This window comes from Myiozetetes cayanensis, unplaced genomic scaffold (assembly GCF_022539395.1).
Source record: "Myiozetetes cayanensis isolate MyiCay16 unplaced genomic scaffold, myiCay2020 scf6-25, whole genome shotgun sequence".
NCBI lineage: Eukaryota > Metazoa > Chordata > Aves > Passeriformes > Tyrannidae > Myiozetetes > Myiozetetes cayanensis.
In genome coordinates, this window is record NW_026087853.1 from 2,001,587 (window position 1) to 2,025,439 (window position 23,853).

Genomic DNA, 23,853 nt, shown 5'->3' on the forward strand with positions numbered 1-23,853 from the left:
TAGACCAAATTACAGAGGTAGCTTGATGAAGAGATTTGATAGCTCTTAATTTTTGGTTTAAACCCGCTGGAAATGTTAGAAATAGGAATTGTGCCTCTCTGGGATGGAACCAGAAAATGCCCAATTTGTGGCAGAGACTGGCTTAGTCTTACAGAGGGATGGTGAATTTCTGGAGAGAAGCTTTGTCCACAGCTCTGTCTGGTTTTGGATAAGGCTTAATTGAGCTGGTTGTGCCCCATGTGGCATCTTTTCAGGGTGACTTCACAAAGGGCAGACCTTCCAAACAGGCAGAGTTGGAGCTGCTCCCAGTGGGATTGGGTGAGGAGAGCCACTATTGCGGAACGAACCTAATAGGTTTGCTGGGCTAAATTCCATCTTGTGGTGCTCCCTGAGTTGCCGGCTGCCTGAGTTGGGCAAGCAGCTCCGTGGGGGACATGTGCCATAATCCCATCTGGGAGTCGCAGAGATGACCGGCTTTTGGGCTCACAGCCATCCCAACTGTGGGGGCTTCCCCAGCTCCCTCACACTTACTGGAGCTGACACTCGTTTTCCACTCTCCTGACCCTGGGTTAGGCACCTCTTCCTGCCGGCACCGCGGGTTCAACGATCCTCACCAACCCCCAAGACACTGAACACCTTCGTCCCTCCCCCACCCCCCAGGAAAGCTCTGCTAATGCTGTCCATCATGAATAACTCTAATCCAGTCTTTATTTAGGGCTGCACCCTTGCTGGCATCTCCTCCGATGGAGAGTATCCCATTAGTGGCGTGACTCCCTGGCTCGCCGGGCCATCGCTCGGCCAAATTCCACCCTGGAAGTTCTCGTGGCTTTTGCAAGAAGCAAGTTCTTTGGTGTTGGGGTGGCTGGCAAGCAGGCTGGCTCTTCCTACCCGCAATCCTTTGGCAGAGAAATTATTAGGAAGATATTAACCATATAATGTTTTGGCAGGGTGCTGGGTGGCAGCCGCCGCCGCTGCTACAGTATGTTTAAAATAAAAACAAAAATTAAAAAAAAAAACACTTAAAAAAAGAGAAGGAGGACAATAAAGTAGGCTTTTTTTTCTTCGTTGGAAAAGAAGATTTCATGTTATCTGTGTTTGCAGGCTTTCTGGCTCATATGCTGGAGGAATCCTTGCTGCGGGGGTGTTTTCATTTTCTCGTCTAACATGGCAGTGGTCCATCACGGCGGAGGTTTTCAGCTTAAACAATCTGTTTGTGGGGCTGCTGATGGCTCTCACTGCTCATTTTGAGGAGGCATCCACTGCAAAAGAGAGATCAAAGGTAAAACATCTCAAGCAAAGTGAATAGTTCTTTATCTTTTGTTAATTAGTTGTCACCTGTCTGTTTAATTTCCTATTAGTTTATTACTGGTTTAGTGTTGTTTAAATAAAAAGGCTAAATTTTGGGACCTGGTTCGTCACCTGTGCTGGGTGATGTCCATTCCTAACCTACCTGGATGTTCAAAAGTGCCAAACATTGAAAAAAACCTGTACACTTTGTTTAAGGATTGAGTTGGGACCTGTTGGATGCATTTGGGGCTGGTTTATTCAATACCCACAGGGTGGAAATACAAAGAGCAAAACCATTTTCATAGCAATGTTTTAGTTCATCCTGCATCGAAGACACAAACTAGGCTGTGGGTGTTCAAGGTTTTGTTTTAAGAACTGCTATTTTCCTTTGGGGTAAATAGATGTATTTTACAGAAAACTTCATCTAGTCAGGAACCCAGGTTTCTACTCAAAAACAGAAGCGACCAAATTTTTGGTCAATTTTTCTTTTGAAATTAAATATGCCCCTAAAATAATGCCATTGTTAAACACAGAGACTTTAAATTTCATGCTTTATTCTCTACTTTATAAACAGACTAGGCAGCCAAATGATATTTTTGCTCAGCAGTCTTGTTCTTTCTACTTTTGTTTGCCTGAACATCTGATCTCTTTTCCTCCAACAGACTTGCCTGCTGTGACTCCTGTAAATTGTGTGAATAAAAGGATTTTTGTCAGGCTAGGCTAGAATTTCAGGAGTCTGCAGTGGTAGTTTACTCAGCTTCGTGAGTTCTCAAATAACATGTTTTGTCAATGGTTACAGAGACCTTGGATTTTTCTGTTTATCTTCTAACGAGCAGTGCCCCGAGATCCCCACAACCTGAACTCCACAGACATGGAGTTGGGCATTTTCCAACCTGCTCCCATGTTTCATGTGCCTGATTTCCAATGGGATTTTCAAATGAGATTTTCAGAAGCAGTTAAGGAGCTTGTTTCAGTGGTATTTTGGGTGTCTGGCATCCCACGCCTCGAAGAAGCCAGGCTGCCATCAGCAAGCTCGTGGTGCTTTTCGTAAATCAGATGGTCCTGCAAACATCTTCAGGGCTGTGCTTGGGGTTCATCAGTGTAAAAAAATCACTGAGGTGGTTCTGAGACCTACCAGGTAGCTTTGAAAAGGTTTTTCTGAAGTTATGTCAGGTGTTTCCATGGCAAGGCAGCATCCAACATGGAATGCTGAGCAGTTAATTAATAATTTCAGGGTGATCCCATCACTACACCAAGGCAAGTGTTTGCATCTCACACACCACCCTCACCAGTGGCTGAAATAAGCAGGGGAGGTTTAAGTTGGATATTGGGAGAAGGTTCTTCATCCAGGGGGTGGTTGGACACTGGAACAGGCTCCCCAGGGAAGTGGTCACAGCACCAAGCCTGTCAGAGTTCAAGAAGTATTTGGACAATGCTCTCAGGCACATGGTGGGATTTTTGGGGATGTCCTGTGCAGGGCCAGGAGTTGGGACTCGATGATCCTGATGGATCCCTTCCAACTCAGAATATTCTGGGGTTCTGTGGAAGTGCTGTCCTCCTTCGGGATGGCTGGGAAGGTGAGGATGGGTTGTCTGCTCCTGTCTGTGGGACTCTGGTGGCTTTTTGCCCGCTGAGGAGCTGCCCTTGGCGTGGCTTCAGGGATGTAACATGGACCAAATGGGCAGTGGAGGAGGAGGCAAATTCAGAGGAGGAGCAGTGATGTAGGTGGCACTGACCCAAGGGTTCTGTATGGAGTTGTTCTTGTTGCCTTCCTCAGTGAATATCAGAAATCCCCTGCACTGTGCTCCGTAGTCTGGATGCATTACCTATTTTAGCATAGAACTCTTTTAAAGATACTTGAAATTGATCTTTTAGATGAATGAGGGATATCAGCCTTAATTCCCTTTGCTTAGGAATTTTGTGTAGCCCCTGACTTTAGCCCTCTATGCCTGAAGAGGAGTTAAAAATCACTCCTGTTATGAAAAATGAGGTCTCTGTAGATACTGGTATTATTTCAGGGGATGACTTCTGAAAAAATTTGCATCATTTGGAGTTAACTGTTCCCTGTGCAGCCTCCCCTGTGCAGCTGGGGTTTGGGAATTGGATTGGGCTCATCATTAGGGTGTGATGATACTACATGGGATCTCTTGTGTGCATGGAGACATAGCAGTTAAACTGGACACTTCTTAAAGAATATTTTCTGTTAATCGAATTAAATCTCTCTATAAATAACCAAAAATAACCTGTGGTCTGTGCTACAACCTACCAGTGCTCGCTGATGCATTTGCCTTTCTCTTCTAAGGGTGCTGTGGGCTGCGCTGAAGCTTTTTTTTGGTCTCTGGGTGTTTTTTGCCAACTGTAAACAGTCATTGTGGATGTTTTTTTTTCTCCCCTCCCAGATCTCTAAGCTTGGTGCCTTTTGCTGTGGGCTCAGTCTGTGCAATCAGCACACCATAGTGCTTTACATCGCTTGTATCGTGCCTTGGGTTCTCGCCCGGCTCTTCAGAAAGACGGTACGTGTTTTGCTGACCCTCTTTTTCTGAGGCAGTGGGTAATTCTTCTGTCCAAGCACTGTTGCCACCTCTGTGTTGATCTGCAAGCAGAGTCAATGGTCTGTCTGAACTTCTTGTTCATAACCCCCTGAAGTTACAGCTCATCTGTCTGACACCAGAGCTGCTGATCTAAAGGGGACCTGGTTCAAAGGGGGCCTCCAAGAAGGCTGGAGAGGGACTTCTGACAAGGGCATGGAGTGACAGGACGAGGGGGAATGGCTTTAAACTGAAGGAAAGCAAGTTTAGATTTAGATATTAGGAAGAAATTGTTGGCTGTGACAGTGGTGGGGCACTGGCACAGGCTGCCCAGAGAAGCTGTGGCTGCCCCATCCCTGGAAGTGTTGCAGGCCAGGCTGGACAGGGCTTGGAGCAACCTGGGATAGTGGAAGGTGCAGGGGGTGGTTGGAACTAGATGATCTTTAATGTCCCTTCCAACCCAAATTATCAATGATTGTGTGATCACAATTTAGGAGCTTTGCTTGTGCCAGCAATCTGTGACCCACTTGTGTCTCCTGGCACAGGAACACTCTGCCCCAGCTGTTTGCAAATACCCTGTAAGCTAAAATAATACTGGGAGCTAAAAACTGCTCAGCCTGTAGGAAATAAGGGCAAGTTCAATGACCTGCCAAACAGGAGAGCAGATAAATACCTGCTGGGGAGAGTCACAGGCACCCCCAGTCTGTGTGTGCTGCTTCTCCTGACTGGTGGCACTGGCTTTCTCAGGCCATGAGCTCACCTGGAGATGAGCTTCTGTATGTTGGCTCCGTGGTGATAGCAAGCAAAAGCCATATCTACTCATGGCAGAGCATCTTCTGACTGCTGTTAATAGTTGAAAGTGCAGCCAGAACAAGCAGCACAGCATGAAGGGCACGGAGGTTTGTCTTCCCTTGGGATGTGCCAGGCTTGATGGCCTCCAGCTCTGATGTATCCAGGACTTTAGGAGTCCTACAAGAGATCAGCTCTCAGGTGAAGACCTGGAGAGGACCAAAGCAAGGCTGACCTTCAGTGCAACAGCAAGCCTCTGATCCCCTCAAATCTATCCCCTTCTCAAGATGTCCCTTCTTTTACGCATCTTTATGAAACTTGATCGTTGTGTAAGAAGGTGAAAACACATTTTTGCATTCCTGGTGTTCGGAGGTGATGTAGATGAGGCTCCTGGGTGCCATTCAGGGACCCTGCCATGCTCCTGTCTGCTGTGGCTGGTTTTCTGAGGGTCAGTGCACCAGGCTGGGTGCAGATGTTTTGCAGGAATTCTACTTTGCCCATGAAACAGCAGCACGACTCAGCCATGCAGGTGCTCTGACCATTTTGGAATTGGCTCTGGGAAACCTCCACTTACTTCCCCCTCTCTCTTTTGTCCCTGTGAGGGTGACAGTTGGGCAGGTGGCTTACCAGGCCAGCCCTGCCTGTATTTTTCCACCCTCAACCAGATAAATCCTGTCTGGTTCTCAGTAATGGCACAGAGTGAAGCATTTTAGCTACAAGAGATGCGATGCAACTCGGAGTAGCTTGATCCAAAATCTGTTCAGCATCTCCAACAAACCTCTTTCTGGCTACATAATTCCCTTAACACGATGAAGACTCACTTCTGCAATATATTTGTGTTCTTTAAACAGAATTTTTAATTTATTATTTTATTATTTTTTTTAACCAGGGAGGTCCAGAGAGGCCTCTGTGATTTCCAGCAAGGACAATGCTGTGCCAATATAATAATCCTGGGAAATGCTTTAGACAGCCCAGTAGTGCCTGCTGCAGAAAACCACTTAATAAGAAGGATAATTGATGGAAAACTGTCTTTTTAAAGTAAAAATGAGCTATCTTTCTTCTGAAGAATCTGGCCACCACCCTTATCAAGCTTCTTTTTCTGCTCCACAGATCATCCCTCTGAATTGGTGCCTCTTCCCTGTAACCCCAGATGCTGAGGAAGTGCTTTGATTGACAGGGCAGTGGCTAACAATAAAGCCAGTGTGCAATATTCTAGGGTGGGATTTTCCAAAGCTCTTAAAGGAGTTAGGCACAGAAGTCCCTTTGAAAGTCTTGTCTTCCTGACCCCTTAGGCAGTCTCGAAAATCCCACCCCAAAAGTTGGCCTATCCAATTTAGCCACTGTAATCACGATGAAGTAAATGGCAAAACTGACTCCTGATGATGGTGGTGGTGATGTGTGTAGTTGTACTGGAGCAGCATTTATGTGGGGTGGTTTTTTTTTTTTTTTTTTGCCAGATGGAATACCAGCCAACTCTTAATCGCTGCAAAGTGGGTTATCTCAGCCTTGCAGTGCTTCAGCCATCTATGCATGTCATGCCATGATTTAAATGTGAAAGATGCAATGAGTGTGATACTCATGAGTCCTAGCTAATATTATTTGCTTCACTTAAATTTCACCCTGCCATGCAAAGGAGATCAGTTTGATGCAGTTTCCTGGTAATCCACAAAATCGTAAGGTTTAACATAGCATTTTGTAGGGACTTACTATAAATTGAGAGATCAGCTCTGTGTAAATATATTTGATGTTGGTTTTTTTTTTTTTTTTCTTTATCTGTTCTTGAAGTTCCAGCGTGATTAAACTAAAATAAACATTGTTATGCAATATGGCATATTTTGGTGCAGGAATTGTCCCCGGGCCATTTGCTGAAGTTGGGTTTATGCTTCTTGGCTGGTTTGCTGCCTTATCTCTATCTGCCGGCTTCGTCCTACCTCAATCGAGCCCGTTGGACATGGGGAGACCAGACGACTCTTCAAGGATTTTTGACCCACTTTCTCAGGGAAGAATATGGGACATTCAATCTGGTAAACAAGGGTCATTTTCTAAAATTACTTTCTTTTGAGTTACGCAACTCTGTGACGATTAAGGGCTTGCGGGGGAAAGAAATTGAAAATGTTTTATTTGTTAAGCGTTTATTTCCGATTTTGACCTTCTGACCAGTCAGGTTTTTCTGGGGAATGGATCAGGTGACCGGGAAAGCAAAAAGATAATTCTGTTTGCCTCCGTTGGGTGAGCCATGTTATTTCCTGGGAGCTGTCTGGTGTCTCATGTATGTAGGAGCCCAAAAAGCAAACTGTGCTAGAGGGAGATGGTGACATCAATTTTGTGGTTTTCTTGTTTTAAGACAAATGTTGTCTTGTTTCTCTATTTTTAACTCAGACGTTCAAAGAGGTCACAAGGAGCTTTCGTTTCAAAATTGTTCCTCTTAACTTACTAATATTGGATTTAAATTAATGATTGTTTGGGGAGGGAGGTGTCAGAAACCTCTGTTTTGAGTTACTGAGGTCTGTGCTCTTGCCAAGGAAGAGAAGCATTACATGGTTGCTTGCCGAGTGTAGGGTTTGCATCTGCCTCCTCCAGCCCTGACTTGGATGTTTGGCTGTGGCCACCCAAGGAAAGCACGTGCCCATCACCCCAGTTTCCGTCCTCCTGCTTCAGAGATTTTGGTGCAGGGGGCTGGGAAATGGCACCACTGGGAAGTAAAAGATAAAAAGGAGTGGTCTACGTGTTGTGTCACTCCTTGAAGCCCCACGTCCTCAGAAGTTAAGCCCCTGCATGTGGCCAACGTGACACAGCGAGCACCGTCCCTGTCCTATTACGGCTGTGTGGCTGTAGGATGTGTGTCAAAAGACGTGATAATTCCTGCTGCTGCCACTAAATCTTTCCAAAACTCCTACAGAGATAAGGTCCACCCTCTGAAGGACTTCTGTGATTTCCCCTGTTGCCCTATTCCCAGCCGTCTCCCGAGGATAAGACTCCATTGGGCAGAGCAATACCAAGGCATGCAAATCCCTTAACTCCTCTCTCCATCAAATATGATGAATTCAAGTTGATGTTCAGGAGGCTTAGGGATGGACTGCGTGTAATCCTACACCACAAATCACATTTGAACTTGTCTGAAGCAGGAGCAATAAATACAGCAAAATCCAAGCGTTTGGTCCCGGTGCCAGCTGGGCTAATTCCAGAGCACTGCCTGGATGGACAGCCAGCCCTTGCATCCCATAGTTCTGTTTTAAGGGAAGACAGGGTCTAAATTCACCTCAGAAAATGTTCAGGAGAGGGTTCCACCTGTAAGCCAGGGATCAGAAATGTCACCTCCTGCGAGGGATGTGTCTGGGACCAGAAGCCATCAGCTGCCGGCAGGGTGGGGCTCCAGGAGCTGTGAGCTGGCTCTCCGTCCTCTGACACTTATTTTTTAATTGAAACCTGAGTGCAGTTAACTATTCCCTTTTTATTGAGATTAAGTATTCCTTCCAGACCTCCTGAATCTATTTACCTTATCTTTCTTCTGGTAGCCACCACTTTTCCAACAAGCAGCTGTGAAGGTAATTCCTCACCTCCACCGAGCACGTCTTCCTTCCCAGACTTGTGCCATGGATTGCAGGTCTCTGCAATAAAAATTCCCTTTATGTCATATAGATCTCATGCAACTCTGTCATGGCAGAGGAGATGGGGGCAAATCTGCTAAGCAAGGAGGAATTGAGGCCCACAGCTTGTCTCGGGTTGTGGGGAGACGTCCCAGAAAATAATTGCACCATGCAGACACAGGACATGGCCTCAAATTGTGCCAGGAGAGGTTTAGATTGGATATTAGGAAAAATTTCTTCACAGAAAGGGTGGTCAGGCATTGGAACAGGATGCCCCAGGTAGTGATAGAATCACCATCCCTAGAGGGATTTAAAAGGTGTGTGGATGTGGCAGTTGGGGGCGTGGGTTAGGGGTGGGCTTGGCAGTGCTGGGTTAATGGTTGATGATCTCAGAGGACTTTTCCAACATGATTGATTCTATGATTCTCTGGTATAGCAGAGATCACGGCTAAGCCACGTGACAGGGTCAAATCACAGGGTAATGTGTTGTCAGCACTTGGAAAAAATGCTTATCCAGGGGGTAAACCCGTCACACAAAACAGGAATGTGGGAGAAAGTCTTGCAATGAAGGTTTGAGTAGAGCTTGCTGCCTTTTTGCAAAGAGAAAATCAAAAGACTTTCCTTGCCCTAGTGAGACTCAGTCAGCATGTAGGATTCTCATGTGGTTCTTTCTTTTTAATACAGGCCAAGTCCGAGACAGGATCCAGTATGAGAGAGATGCTGCTGTGAGTAATATGTTGATCTGCCTTTTAGTGGAGAGAAACCTGTTGGTGCTGCTGCTATTTCGGCCAAAGTGGCTCCTGTCCCTCTATTCCTAGTCTTGGTCCAGAGCTAGGGCTGTGTGTGGCAGAGGGACAACGTGCATGCCTGTCTGTTTTCCCATTGAAATGCTGGATCTCTCTCCCCAGCGATTTTTCCTTCAAAATCCTTCCAGTGTAAACCAGCCACGTTCCCATTTCTGGTAAACTTAAATCACAGAAGAATGGGAATAATATGTTATGTTGTGCTTATTCCCAGTTTCTCCTGACACTTTTAACTGAGTGCAAGGGGTGATTTGGGGGTGGCACATCCATGCACTAATTTCTCCACAGTTTCCAGCTGGCGCAGATGAAGTCAGAGCTCTCCCTTCCCGTCCTTGCCCTGGCACTCGTGGCCTGTGTGAGCACAGCACTGCTGTAAGTAGGAGGAGAATATTTGCTTTGATGTTCACTTTCTCACTGGCTCCATGGGCAGCTTGTTTTACCTTCTCCTTAGCTGGGGCAAAAATTGCAGCAATTGGCTGTGGTCATCTCTTTGTAAGAGCAAAATGTCCCGACACTCCTGGTTAACCCCGTGGCTTTGTAGGTAGCAAGCTTAAACATCCTGAAATCCTCATGGGTTTTGTGCTTTGAAAACAGAAGTTTCATAAATGGCAAAGGTAAAGGAAGGCTCATCAGCTCCTTGTATTAAATGCATTTAGGTGTGCAAAGAGTTAGTGGTTTTTAAGCATATGTAACTTCTGTTTTGTTTTTCATCGTGCCTCAGGAGTGATACATGACTTTTTTTATAGGGCAAGGCAGCAGAAATCACCTGTGATCTGGCTCTTCACCGGAATGCTCTGTCTTTATTCCCTTTTCTTCGCTTGGAGAGCAAACTTGGATGTTACAAAGCCTCTGTTTCTAGGCGTGGTGAGTTGCACTCCAGAAATTGCTCTGGCGTGTTAATTTTTGGCAGAAACATTAAAAACCTTAAAACCACCTAGCCAGGGGACAGATAATTGTCCTGTAGCTGCGTAAGGTGCAAAAATATAGCTAGTAATTCTGGTTTTTTATAGCTGGGGACACAGAAACAGGTTCTGTGAGAAGCTGTGGCTGCTCCATCCCTGGAAGTGTCCAAGGCCAGGTTGGACAGGGCTTGGAGGAACCTGTGGAAAGTGTCTAGTGAAAAGTGTCCCTGCCCGGGGCAGGGGGGTGGAATGAGACGAGCTTTAAGGTGCTTTCCAATCCCAATTCTGGGATTCTGTGGTGTTGTGCCCCAGGTGGAGCGGTTCTGGCTGCAGAGCAGCGCTGTGGTGGCTGTGCTGGCAGGGCTGGGGTTGGCAACCCTCACCTCTCTCGGGAACTCGGTGCTGGAGGGCAGCCGGGTGCTGCCCTGGCTGGAGTGGCTCTCTGCCCTTGCTCTTGTTGCTTCTCAAGTTTGGACAAATTACAGGTAAGAAATCCCCTGGGCACGTGTCTTGGGGCAGCCCCGCAGGGCTGTGGGGTGCTGTGCAGTTGGGGTGCCCCTGTGAACCCCCAACTCCTGCTCCTGGGGTTTCTGTCCGTGTATGGAAATGGGAAAGACACTTCTCACATCCCACCTAAGCTGGCATGGTCACAGCCTGCAGGACTCCCTTGTTTGTTCTCCCTCAGGGTCACCAAGCACCAGCTCCAGGCTGTAAATGTGGGTGTCATGTAGGTTGAAGTAAGAAAACTCTGTAGATACTTAAACTTCTAAAAAATCCCCCTTGTAAATCTGTGCTTTATTTCCTAAGCAGGTTTGCAGAATTCATTTGACCTGAACTTGCCTTGCTTTCCTTCAGGTTTCCTTGTGCCCTGTGCTTTTTTCTGGTTTTTTTTCCCCTCTTTGAAGAGTTAAATCTATAATGTGGGGCTTCCTTATCCCACAAGCACCTGCAGTCACTTGGGCAGGAATCAGTGTCCTAGAAGGGATGCTCAGGTTGAGTCTGACCAACAAAACATACATTTCATCCTCAGGAGTTCTTCCTTTGCACACATCTTTTCCAAAGGCTTGTCCTTAGGTGAGCCAGTCATAGCTCATGTCCTGAGCCAAGTCATGGAGTGTCCTCTTCTTGAGTCCATTGTGTGCACACACAAAAACGTGTAACAAAAAGGATATAATGCCAGGTAATGTAAATCTACTTCTGCCTGATGCTACAAAAACTTGGCTTTTCAATGCTTAATTAAAAACACTGTTAATGCTTAATTAAAACATTAAAGGATGAGTAAGATTTCAGGTACTTTACAGAACAATCATTGTACTGGCACTTCCAGCACCAGCGAGTAAGACTTTAGCTTAGCCCCATAAAAAGAATCAGAATTAAGGTGAAGGCGTGCAATGAGTTCGTATTTTGACTGAACTGTATAGGTTCATGTCTGTGGTGCTGGTTTCTGGGGACTGTGGTCTAAATGTTTCATTTCTGTATCTCAGTTTCTCTTGAAATGGAGATCATTACATTGGAGCTATTAAGTTGTTGATGATGCTCCATCCCTGGAAGTGTTCAAGGCCAGGCTGGGCAGGGCTTGGAGCAACCTGGGATAGTGGAAGGTGTCCCTTCCCATGGCAGAGGTGGTGGAACAAGATGCTCTTTAAGGTCCCTTCCAACCCAAACCATTCTGTGATTCTGTGATGCTTCCAGCAAGATCTGACTGGGGTGGATTTCTGTGGTTGCATAAAATCGTTGTGAAGATATGCAAAGCCGTGCAAATACCTGGTTTTAAGAGACTGGTTTTTGTCTGTTCTCCTAAGTGCTTGTGATCAGAGCAACAACTACGTTGTTGACAAGTTTGCAAGGAATCTGCTGTCCTCTATGCCCGTGGGTGCAGTGATCCTGCTGAGAGGAGACTTACCCGGGAATGCTCTTCGTTACCTTCACTACTGCGAAGGGGTGAGGCCAGATGTCACCTTAGTGGACCAGGAGGTAGGTTCAGAAAGTGCTGGTGATGGAGTCAACAGGCAGATTGAAACACAGGAAGCAAAAGTTCTGTTGTTCCTTCATCTCCCTGAGAGGGTCTCTTTGTTCGAATAAAACTCGCGATGTAGAAATAAATAAAATTGGTGTTTTCTAAAAGGGTTGTGGAGGTAGCCCTGGGAGGGAACATGGTGTTCAAGGCCCGTTCAAGCCCAAAAAGCCAACAGTGAGGCAATAGTAGGTGGAGAAATGGGAAAGCCAAATTCCTTCATCACTGCAGATATCCGAATGTGCCACAGGGCTGTTGTTTACCTTGCCGAGGAAGTTTGTCCCAGCTGTTTTCTGCAATTACCCCAAAATACAGATGTTGGGGCAGATGAAGAAGACTTCTGGGATCAGCCTGGAGGGCAGCAGGGCAGCAGTTGACCCGTGGATGATGCAGCTTTGGGGTTTCTCCCGAGGGCTTTACCATACTGAGGCTCATTCCCTGCATCCCCTCTGTTACCCTGGTGGTTTTACCCACTTCTTTCCCTGTTTTTTTACGATAAGATTGAGGTGCTGCATGTCCCTGGGTGATGTTTTCACTCTTTCATTTTTCACTGAGCAATGGGAAAATAAAATAAACCCCTCTTCCAGAAAGCAACACCTACATTTCTACCACCATGTCATCCTCGCACTTGGCTTTGCAACAGGAGTTTGTGACCTGCTGGCAACCCCCAAACCCAAAACCTCCTGTTTAACCAAACCAAATCCCTCTGTTGTGTCTTTTGCCTCTGATCAGTCAGCACTGGTGACCCAGTGTGGTGGGGTGGTCCCAGCCACTGCTGACAGGGAGGTGACTTCACTGAGCAAACAGTCATCACTCCTTCAAAACCCATTTCTTCCGGATGTAAAATGGATGAAAACTTGGAATTCTTGTTTTAATTACGGTGATATTTTTTTGTGGATAGATGATGACTTACGAATGGTATTTACCCAAGCTGGCAAAGCATTTACCTGGCGTTCATTTTCCTGGGAACCGGTGGAATCCTGTGGAAGGAGTATTACCCGACGGGACGCTCGCCTTTAATCTCCATCGTTTCCTCAAAGTAAATAAACAGTAAGCGTTTCTTTCATATGTAACAGCTTTCCTAAAATCTTCAACCTTTTTTTTTTTTTTATCTTTTTTTCCCCCTACAAATTGTTTATGGAACAGCTTGGTACTGCATCCAAAAGACCAATTTTCTCCACTGACTTCCTCCCTGGTGGCGAGATTATTTTTGCAATTAAAGCAAATATCTGTGCAGGAGTAACTCCATCCGGATATAATGTTGCCTGTTGTTTTGAGGCTGCTTTTGGTTTTTAGGAGGGAAAAATAAGAAGGTGGTGATCACAGTGTTTACTGATCATTTCTTTTGTTGTTGTTGATACAATTCATCACGGAGAAAAAAGGAACGTTCCCGTGCACTCAAAACGACGATGGTTGGAGAGCAAATTACTGCTGCTTCTCCTTTGTGAACGTTGTGGCCAACTGATTAGCATAGAATGAATGTATTCCAGGAATAATCATCATATAAAAATAGCTTAGTAAGAGTGGAGAAAGGATTAGATACTCACATGAATAAGAATAGCATCTGCATTTAGAGTAGCCGGGGTGAGCCTGGTGAGTGTGGGGAGGCAGAAGAGCAGAGCCAGGTGCTGTCAGGAAGAAATGGGCTTCTCCTACGGCTTCTGGCATGTTTGTGAGGTCCAGGAGAGGGGAGAGGATGTGCCACCTGTGCTGGCTGCACAAGATGGGCAATGCCAGATGGGGTATTCGCTTGCAGCAGAAGAGCTGTTTGGCAAACTGACCCAAAACGTGCCCTTTCTGATGTGAGATGGTCTGGACAGGTATCTGTGCCACAGGAAGAGCTGTGCTGCACAGCTTAGATCCACATGTAAAAGCCAACCCTCAGCCTCCAGTATGACCCTGTTTCAGTGGAAAAACACAAAGGAGAATTTGTTTAACAGTGTCCATTCTTCTTCCTATCACACCTCAACCAAAAAGGTAACCTCAAGGTTTAATTTCATGCACAAAATTATATCACTAAGAGAGATCACAGGAAGCAAACTCACCCTGTGACATCTTTCAAAAGCTTGTTTGGTTTCTTGCAAAAGGTTCACCACCACTTCTTGTGACAGGAAAGTTTCCCTGTGTGTGTCAATGCTTGGCCCCAAGGGTAGGTTTGTACGTTGCCTCAATCTCTCTTTGAGGTCTTGAATACTGGAACAGAAACATTCCCAAAGAAGACTTCACTGGATGGAAATTTTGATACTCAAATTCAACAACTATTTAGGATATTTTAGTTGTTAAGAAACTCTCTGTGTGTGGTTTGCTGAGGGACCTGGGGTGACCCGTGGTCTGGCACAGCTTCACAATTGCTCTCTCTTGGTTTTTTTGGCAGTAAGGAGGTGTTTGTCTGCATAGGTCTTCACGAAGGTGACTCGACCTGGAGAAGGAGCCATTCGCTCTGGCCGTGGGGGACGTGTGAGAAGTTGGTTCCTTCTGGTGTTGTGTTTGACCCAGAAGAGTGGATTCGTCTCACCAGGGATCTCTATAACTGGACTGAAGACTATGGCAGGTACGAGGCAGAGGAGACTCTGCTCCTTCCTGCTCATCATTCTTCTGCCAGCAGCACTGTCATGTGCCCTGCAGTGTTGCAGGAATTACCATGAGCCAGGATCATGATGGTTTGTGTTTCGGTAGATATAAGGAAGAAATTCTTCGCTGGGAGGGTGGTGAGGCCCTGGCACAGGTTGCCCAGAGAAGCTGTGGCTGCCCCATCCCTGGACGTGGCCAAGGCCAAGGGCTTGGATGGGGCTTGGAGCAACCTGGGATAGTGGAAGGTGTCCCTGCCCATGGCAGAGGGTTGGAAGTAGATGATCCTTAAGGTCCCTTCCAACCCAAACCATTCTATGATCTCTGATTTTTATTAGTGTGAAAAATAGCGAGGACATTTCTAGTCAACTATCAGCTCCAATTCTGACCTTAGAACTGGAACATGAGCTAAAACCATTGAGGACTTGAGGCATCCAAAGGTTTAAATGTCACAGACTGACCTGCCATGGTAAAAAAACATCTCTCACTTCGAGAACTGGGACGCTGTGAAACACCTGATATGCCAGAGGCTCCTTCTGTGGAGAGAGTGGAATAAAGTTTATGAATGACAAGAGGATCAGCTGAATTCCCTACTGTCAGAGCCATGGGCTTCATGATGGGTTTTCTTCCCCTTGGGAGGCCTGTAGCTGCCTGGGTTAGAAGGGTTGTGGTGGGTGGAGCACAGTGACATGGATCTGATGGCTGATTTTTATTCTCTTTCCCATTTAGTTTCAACCCCACTTCCTGGGAAGCTGTTGCCAACGAGGAGATGTGGCAAGCCAGGTAATTCTCCTTTGCTGCCTTCCAACAGCCAGTGGGCAGTGCCAGCTCACTGGTGTGGAAACACACACCAAAGAGGGCAGCTTGATGGGGCATGGCCTTATTGGATCCACGTGTGTGCCAAGCCTTGGAAGGAAAAGGCTGGCAGGATGAGGTGAAGCGTGCAAGGACTCCAGCAAAGCCTTCAGGAGAGTGCTTGTTTTGTTCACCTAAAGGTTCTGCTCAGAGTATCTCAAAGGAGCAGAAAGTAGTTGGGGCTTAGGGTGAGAAAATGCATCGTGGAGGGAAATTTGTGTCACTGATGACTCAAATGGAGGTGCTAGTTCTGTCCCATACATGGATAGGCATGCTGAAGGTGTGTGATGTGAGCTGGTTGCATTAAGCAGTTGCTCCATGGACGTTTTTCTTGTTTTCCCAGGATGAAAACAGCTTTCTTTATATTTGACCTTGCAGAGAGTGCCAGTGTGAGTGCAGAAATGAAATCACAACTTTACACATTTGCATACAACGTAAGTCATCTGTTTGGGTTAGGAATGCCCCCTGCAGCCTCCATCATTTATTTTTTTCCCTTTTTCTTTTACATTTCTTGACTCCACAGAAACATGTGTCCATACAGGCCCTGTAATCTGCATTCCCCTTGTTTATCCAAACCGGGAGCACAGCCGATTCAAAGAGATTTGCTCGGGGATTTTATCCATTCCTACTTGCCCCCTCGGTCACAGAGGATGCCAAAAGCTAACCAGTCAACACCCTGCTTTTGCTATAATTATGTTGTCTGTGCTGGGCTCCAAACCCATGCCAAGAGATTGCTTGTCCTGAAGTTCCCCCTATGCACTTGTCCCCTCTGTCATTACACAGTCGTGCGTCTGAGCCAGCAAGTGTAAAATCCGACAGTCTTCTCGCTGCAAATTAATTCTGCTGCATTTCACACCAAAGAATAACACCCATAAGCTGGTGTAGGTATCTCTGGAAATACTGGACTGCCTGAGATGCCAACAGATGCACGAAGTGATCAGTGTGTGTCAGCAGAGAGGAGCAGCATTTCACACCCCAGCAGAGAGTCTACAAATATTTTCCTTAATTCTTACCCGTTTTGCTGCGATTTTTTTTTGCTGTTCTGCAAAGTTCTCAGGCACGTGCCTGCTGTTGAGCTTATGAATATTCCCTCTCAAGTCAGCAGACTCCTTAAGTCCTGGGAAAGACGTCCTGATCTCCTGAAATATTGAATAAATGTCTTCCAGGCGCGGCAGTTAAATCTCTTTTTTTTCTTCCCCCAGCTTGGTGTAACACCTCTCTGGGGGAAGCGCATAATGTGCCGTGGGGTTATCACCATCATCTGTAATGTTTCTAAACAAACAGCTGCTGTCGGAAGGGAAACGTTTCAGCCCCCCCTTGGGTTTCTGATTCATGCTGTTGAATGGCAAACACAGAGTGAATTACAGAAATACTCCGACTCTGGACTTGGACAATTCTAAATAGCATCTGTTCCTTCGCGGGCAGTTTTGAAACACTGTTAAGAGCTGTTGGTCCCCTTAGTTCAATTAATTTGCACCCCCCTCCCTCTTCTTCTTTCTTTTTTTTTTTTTTTGTTTTGTTTTGTTCCTGTAACAGTCATACAAAGAAATTGTCAACTCTCATCCCCATCACCCGGTGAACTGGCACAAAAACTACGCCATCGCCTGCGAGAGGATGTTGCGCCTCCGTCGGGGGGACCTGGATCCCGAAACGCTGCTCTCTGAAACTGTGAAACATTTCCTGCTGTACACCCAGAAAGCAGAGGATGATCCCCAGCGCCAGGACATCCTGCAGGCTGTGAAGCACCTGGAAAAGGAGCTGCAGGGGCTGAGGAAAAGGAAAGCAGACCTGAGGCGGGGAGCTGGGTAGCACCCGGTCTTTCAGCTGCCTGCTGAAGGGCTGGAAGTTTGAAGTCAAGGCTTGACATCTGAGTTAGTCCTTGACAATGTGAGAATGGTTTTTAAAAGGTGGCAGAACTGACAGCAGAGAGGAAATCAAGTGTGCAGGAACATGCTGATGTTTGGTCTTCGATTGCTGTTGCCAAATGAACTTTAGGGGTTCAGGGAGGAAACTCATCGCTAAATAAAGTACTGGGTTTCAAAAAGGAAAATTTTCTTCTGAAAGGAACCTGTGATTCTGTTGTACTGTGAACATTTTTTTTTTTTTAGTGAGTGCAGCATCCTTTATAGATGTAAAAATGCATTTAGCATTTCATTGTTTCCTCTGTTATTGAACCAAGAGGTTTTCTACAGCCATTTTTCATTAGCTGTTCTTTGTCTGTGTGGTTTTATGGTCATGGGGCAGCGTGGTTAGGTGGGTTTCCCTCAGGACAAGGATGTGAGATGGTGCCCTCACAGGAACCTGTTTTGAATGTGCTCTGTGCCCTGGCTGTGCCTGTGCCCAGGGGCGCTTCAGAATCATAATCAGAGAATCAGAGAATATTTGGGGTTGGAAGGGAACTTAAATACTATTTTATTTCACCCCCTGCCATGGGCAGGGACACCTTCCACTAGCCCAGGTTGCTCCAAACCCATCCAACCTGGCCTGGGACACTTCCAGAAATGGGGCAGCCACAGCTTCTCTGGGCAACCTGTGCCAGTGGCTCACCACCCTCACAGCCAAGAATTTCTTCCCAATATCCCATCTATCCCTGCCCTCTGTCAGTTTGACGCCAAACCCCTTGTCCTGTCCCTCCATGCCTGTGTAAACAGTCCTTCTCCAGCTCTCTTGGAGCCCCTTTAGGTACTGGTGCCAAACGTTTTTTTCATTACACTGGGATTATTTTTTGGACAGATTTTATTGCTCTAGTTTTCCAACAGTGAGCAAGCAACTTGAGTATTGTCTCTTGCAGAGCACTGGGACTCTGCAGGCAGCAGTTTGGCTCCTCCTGCACTGCCTCCACCTGGGGTGGAGGGTCTGTGATCCTGAGACTCCACAAGGGAACACAAGAGCAGCTCCCATGGGACACTGCCTCTCCCTGTGGTTCATGGCATCTCTCCTGTGGCCTCTATTTCTGTGAGATCCCATAATACTCATCTACTCTGCCACATCCCCACGGGTACTGGGGATTCCAGAACTGCAGTTTGAGAAATATCAGGGGCTTTAACCAAAAGAACAGGTGTGAATCCATCCTGCCTTTCAATCTACCCCAAAAGCCAAGAGACTTGGTTAACAAGAGCTCAGCTACTTGTTTAAAAAAAAAAAAAAAAACACTATATAAAATAGCATGTTTTTCAAAATGTTGCCAGTTAACCCTTCAATCCAATGCTTAAGGCAGACCTGAAGCTCTGGTGTTGTCGCTGAGAGCTGTGTTCATCTAAATTTTCATGCTTTGTTCTGTGGTTCTGTGAGGTCTCAGCCCAGTGTTTCGCAGCAGACAAATTGCTGCCAGGCCAGGTTTCATTTGGACCAGTGAAATTTTCACAGGAGAAAGAAGCAAGTCTGTAAAGTCCATTTTATGAAATGGCACCTCTGGAAGCTTCCCCGAGGCTTGGAGGAGCAGATTGAGGTGTGGGCAGGAGCAAGGGGTGTTACAGGTGGATGCTCTGTTGGTCTGTAGTTTTGAGGTGTGTGTAGGGACACGTGGTCCCATTTCCTTATAGTTCCTTTTAAAAGTGGACTACTTTTTTTCTCCAAGTGCTGATATTCCCAACTTTCATTGGATGCTCCCTGTGTAAAAATCAAGCTGATGTCTAAGAATCTCTTAACTCCAGTTGCACGGTAACATCCTTTATTTTTCACCCTCTCACTCTGATTTATTCTTTGTAATATGACTTTCAGAGCTGTTCCCCCTGTCACTACTGCAAACCATTCCTGTACAAACAGCAGGTGAGAAATGAGCAGTAAAAAGGAGGAGAACCGCAGCTGCTGGGTTGCAAAGCCACAAAGCAGAGGGGTGAGAAGGAAGAGGAGCAGTTCAGGGGTGTCATTTTAACTCTTTGTGTTGTAATTGACTACATTTCAGGTCGGCCGTGCCTCACTTAAATCTCTTCCTCCTCCTCAATCCCTGCAGAAGTGTTTGCACAGAGCAGGGGGAATATCATACATTCCTCTGTGCAGCTTTCTCAGGGCTGGCTTTCTTCTCCCTTCTCCAAACCGGTCCTTCAGCCTGGCAGAAAAGCATTAGGAATCCAATTTTTGAATGCTTTTGTTACCTGCATTATTGCGAATCCATTCAAGCAAATATACTGAGCCGAGGGTTTTCTTTATCTTGATGAGATGCCCCTCCTTGGCCGCATAGTCTTGAAATAATTGGAAGCTTTTGTGGATTCCACTATCTGCTCTGGAGAAAAGAAGGGGCTGTATCCCAGCCTGCAGCCTGCACCGACTGATGTGTCATCTTGCATTGCAACAAACAGGGATGGAAACTACAGGAAGAACTTTCCCGGTGGCAAAAGCCTTCCCAGGTGTGAAGAGCAGTGGAAAGGGGATGCTTTTCAGAGAGGAAGGCACAGCCGTGGTGTTGACCTGTACTGCGTCCACATGAATCCTGTGCACACGTGATGGAGGTGTCTGTGCTGGGTGATCAGCTCAGAGGTACCCCACAAAGGGGAAAAAGTTTAACAGTGATGGAACTTCCGAAATTCCTCCCCCTGAACCTGTTTAAATGAGATTTGCTGGTGCTTGCAGACGAAGCCGTTGCGTGGATGTTGCTGAGCCTGTTGGCTAAAAGGCAGAGGGATGCTGGCAGAGTTTAATTTTTATCAGCTCCTCTTAGGTGGCACCCTGAAGTTTATCAAACAAGCAAAGCTGATTTGCTCTTCATTAGTCTCAGTTGCATGAATCAGTTGCCAAGTAAACAGGATTTTGCATTTTCCTAATTACTTTCATATTTGTGTTTTACCTCTATTTGTTCTCTTGCAAAACTGGTCCTAATAATTAGTCAGTCTCCTGCTGCCTAGACCTTAAAAAAAAAAAGAAAAAAAAAAAAAAAAGGGGTGGGGGGAGAGGGGAAAAAAAGGCTTCTGAAGGTTTTTTTTTCTCCCTTATAAATTCATTTTTGTTACAAGCATCTTTTATACATATTACTAAAGGGAGCGCACTAAGAAATGCAAATAATAGTTCTTTATTTTATTATGACAGTTAATTAATAGCAACCTGTTTTAATGAATAAAGTCACTCAGAGTCCTTCAGCACTTCCTAAGTAGAGGCCAGAATCTGTAGGGATTCTTTTTTCCCCCCCATTGTATAGCTCCAAGACTCCGAACACTATATAGGGCCTGTATAGAAATGCTCGCTAATGAAGAGGGAGGGCGAGGAACTTGTCTGCATTCAAAGATCACTGGTGAGTCATTCAGCGAGAAAAGGCCCCTTGCTAGGAATAGTCACAGTTCCGCGGCATTGTGCTGGCAAAAGGGTTTGATCAAAGGTCTCCTGCCGAGCTTGCATGGTTTCCTTTCATACGACGACCATAATTAAAACCACTAATTCTCTTTTAAAATGCTGCAGGATGCCATGTAGGCATCTGTCTGGAGTGTCCTTTGTGCTGTCGGGAGCTGTTAAGGACCAGCGCCGAGGGCTTTTCAGCGACATGCCAGTCAGGAAGGTGATTCGACATAAGGGTGCCTCTGAAGGCTTGACAGGGCCTTGACTACACAATTCCAGCTGAATTTGCCCCTTGTCAGCTGCCAGTAAATAAATCTCAAAGAAGAAGGTGGTGGTGGTGGGGGTGTTGGGGCGGCCGGGAGGGGAGGGGTGGGGGTGAAGCTGAAGTTTCATTACCTGATCCCCGGGGCTTTGTTGGTTTTGGCATCGCCCAGGGGGAAGCCCTCGCCCCTCGGGGCCGGGGGGAGCTGGGGATGGCCATTGGAGACCCCGGCGCCCGGGCCCGTTTGAAGACCGTCAATACTTGTAACAGTTCAGCTGTTAGGAAGACAAATAAATGGAAGAGCCCATTAATCCCCTTTGGGTACTCGGTGCCTTTTGCCCTTTTATCGCAGCCTTATTAGGTTCCTACTCATCTTGAACCAGGAGGGATGAATTGAAGTTGTTGAGCGCTAATTGGCAAAGACTTTTCATCGCGGGCCAAGAACTTTCACTGACTTGAAAGTAACTTCGCCACGGGGAGGATCAGCAAATTTTTGCCTCGCCGTTTAAAACAAAACCCCGAAATCCCGTTGGGTATAAAAAAAAATCAGTAAAAAAAAAAAAGGAGAGTGAACGGCTAAATTATTGGGCTTGTCCTTCATGAGGGTGTTGGCAACCTGTATTTGCTCTTTAAAAGAGAGTCACAGAGCCAAACGTGTCACAGGATGATCCACCCCCAGATGCAGTTGAAATCCACATGCCTTATTGTGTGTGTTACTGAGACCTGCTCATGGAACAGGCTTCCCAAAAGGAGTCTGGGAGATGGTCTGTGAGGGGGCACCATCGTTCTTGACTGTTTGCGACCGCTCAAGGGTCAAGCAGAGCAGTGCTGAGGTTTCCATATGCCAAGGGACTGAAACAAAGTTCAGGACAATTTTGGCTGCCATAGAGTCCTCTCTGGCTTCGGTGATAGGATTTATGGCTGAGAAGTATTTCAGTGTGGAGGCACTTGGATGTTCTCATGTGAATTGCCTTTTAATGTTGATTTTGGGAAATGCTGCATTAATGTGAAGGTCCTTGTTGCCCTCTCTCCCCATGTCCCCCGTTGTGTATTTCAAATCCAGAATAAAACTTTTACTGGGTCGTGAAAGCATCTTATACATGGTAAGTGACAATGCCATGGGCCACCTCTGCCTGGAAGACATCGAGTTGGGGATTTTAGAGCACAAAATCCTATGGGTGTCCTCCCCAACCTCAGCATTCAGGGGGCTCATGAAATGAGGTACCCACTTTAAGGATGGCATCTCCCACCGGGATCCCAATCTACGTACCCTGGCAAAGCCCACCCATTCCAGAGCCCTCACCATCTTTCCAGGTGTCTCCAGGCCTGGGATGCTTGACGTGAGCAAACAGGCAGCTAAAGCTCCTGCTTGGTGCAGGAGGGAATGGAGACATCATTGTCATTACCCTTGGATGGGCTGTTTGGTTTGGATCTCCCCGATGAAGCTGGAGCGAGCAGTTGTGGTGTTGCCTCTGCCAGGTGTCTGTGACACCCTGCCCGGCCACACAGTGAGCATGGAGGGTGCTGGTGGCACCATGTTGTGCCTTCTGTGGGAGTATTTAAGTGCTCTTGGACATTCTGGAGTTGTAACATGTCATTGCTCGTCAGACACAGCAGCAGCTTGATGAACAACGGGGAAAAACATGTGAGAGGAGAATGGGTTTGGATGAGTTTGGGAGTCTTTGTCATGTCCTTTGATTTAGCAGTACAGCCACTTAAAAAAATGGCATCTGAAGAACTCTGCTGCTCATGAAGCCTCCCCAGGGAGGATCTGCTGCCTGTTTCAGGCCAGAAGGACTTGTGGGCCCAAATTGCTGCCAATTTTTTTTCCTAAAATTTATTATTTCTCCCTTGCTGCCTCTTGACACTTCCTGTTATATTCAAAGCTGACATTTCAATAAAAGCTTTTTCGAAACAGACTGAAAACAAGGAATGAGTGTAAATTGGAATAACTTTATTCAGATGAGTGGAGCTGGGGGAATTTGTGCCAGCAGAGAGTTAGTTGGAGGTGGTGCTGTGACTGACAGCCTCCATCCCTCTATCCCTCCATCCATCCATCCATCCATCCGTCCACCCATCTATCCAGCCACCCTTCACAACCTACTTTAAACAAACTGGGGATTTGAGCAAACCCAAGACAAACATACTCGTTATCAGTGAATTTTATCAGTAAATCCTTGATGGTCAAACCACAGCAAATCTTGGTGAGTGAGGAATAGACACAATGGCCTTGAGGAAGATGAAGGTCAGCCTGGATACTTGGTTGTCGTTGTTGGAGGAAGAGAAGTTCTCCTTATGCAATTATTTCCTGCCAGTATTTGGGAAAGAAAAAGTAAGAATTCACCACTCGATTACAAGCTGTGCTTTGGCATCGAGAAAATGGGATTTTTTTTTTTTTTTTTTAAGAAATACACAATCATAATTTTGATCTTTAAACTTAATTGAACTAATTCAATTAGACCATGCCAGTCTTGCATTTGATTGAAGACTGCAGTTTGGTTTTGCTGGAAGGGAAGAGGGAACCATGAATAATTCTGACTAGATACGAAAGAGGATTTTTCTCTCTCGTGGGGGCCCAGGAGGGAGGTCGGAGCCTCCTTTGGCACGTTGTATCCCGCTGCTCCAAAGGGCTTAGGTATGTTTTGCACAACTTATGCTGATATTTGATCAATACACCCCATCACACATCACATCAACTCTCCTCCAAACCTACGGAGAACTATTTTTTTTTTTTGTCACGTGAAAATTGGAATCCATGACATGGGATGGGGAGGATTTAGGTTCTTCACTGGCTGTTTTATTTAGGGTCATTTGGGCAGCTGTCACCTTCAAATAACTACAGAAAACAGGAGAAATGTGGGCAATATGGGCCAGGTGTTTTGTCCTTGATTTCTGAAGGCAGTGCCCTATGGAAGTCCCCAGCAAATAGGTGACCTCGAATATCATTGAAAATATTGGGGGTTTGTTGCGCTTTTCAATTCAGTTGCATCATT

General features: G+C 46.2%; 1 protein-coding gene across 1 annotated transcript in view; it reads left to right on the forward strand.

The window, feature by feature from the left end:
- The window catches only part of TMEM260 (transmembrane protein 260), a 34,995-nt gene extending 16,518 nt beyond the window's left edge, over positions 1 to 18,477 (forward strand). Inside the window, exons 4-16 of the mRNA XM_050336457.1 lie at positions 1,102 to 1,279; positions 3,687 to 3,800; positions 6,449 to 6,628; positions 8,876 to 8,916; positions 9,283 to 9,366; positions 9,741 to 9,858; positions 10,209 to 10,381; positions 11,699 to 11,870; positions 12,812 to 12,960; positions 14,285 to 14,461; positions 15,208 to 15,261; positions 15,677 to 15,767; positions 16,870 to 18,477. Coding sequence (XP_050192414.1) covers positions 1,102 to 1,279; positions 3,687 to 3,800; positions 6,449 to 6,628; positions 8,876 to 8,916; positions 9,283 to 9,366; positions 9,741 to 9,858; positions 10,209 to 10,381; positions 11,699 to 11,870; positions 12,812 to 12,960; positions 14,285 to 14,461; positions 15,208 to 15,261; positions 15,677 to 15,767; positions 16,870 to 17,142 — 1,804 coding nt within the window. The 3' untranslated portion in view covers positions 17,143 to 18,477. The remainder of the gene's footprint in view (positions 1 to 1,101; positions 1,280 to 3,686; positions 3,801 to 6,448; positions 6,629 to 8,875; positions 8,917 to 9,282; positions 9,367 to 9,740; positions 9,859 to 10,208; positions 10,382 to 11,698; positions 11,871 to 12,811; positions 12,961 to 14,284; positions 14,462 to 15,207; positions 15,262 to 15,676; positions 15,768 to 16,869) is intronic.
- Positions 18,478 to 23,853: the final 5,376 nt, after the last annotated feature.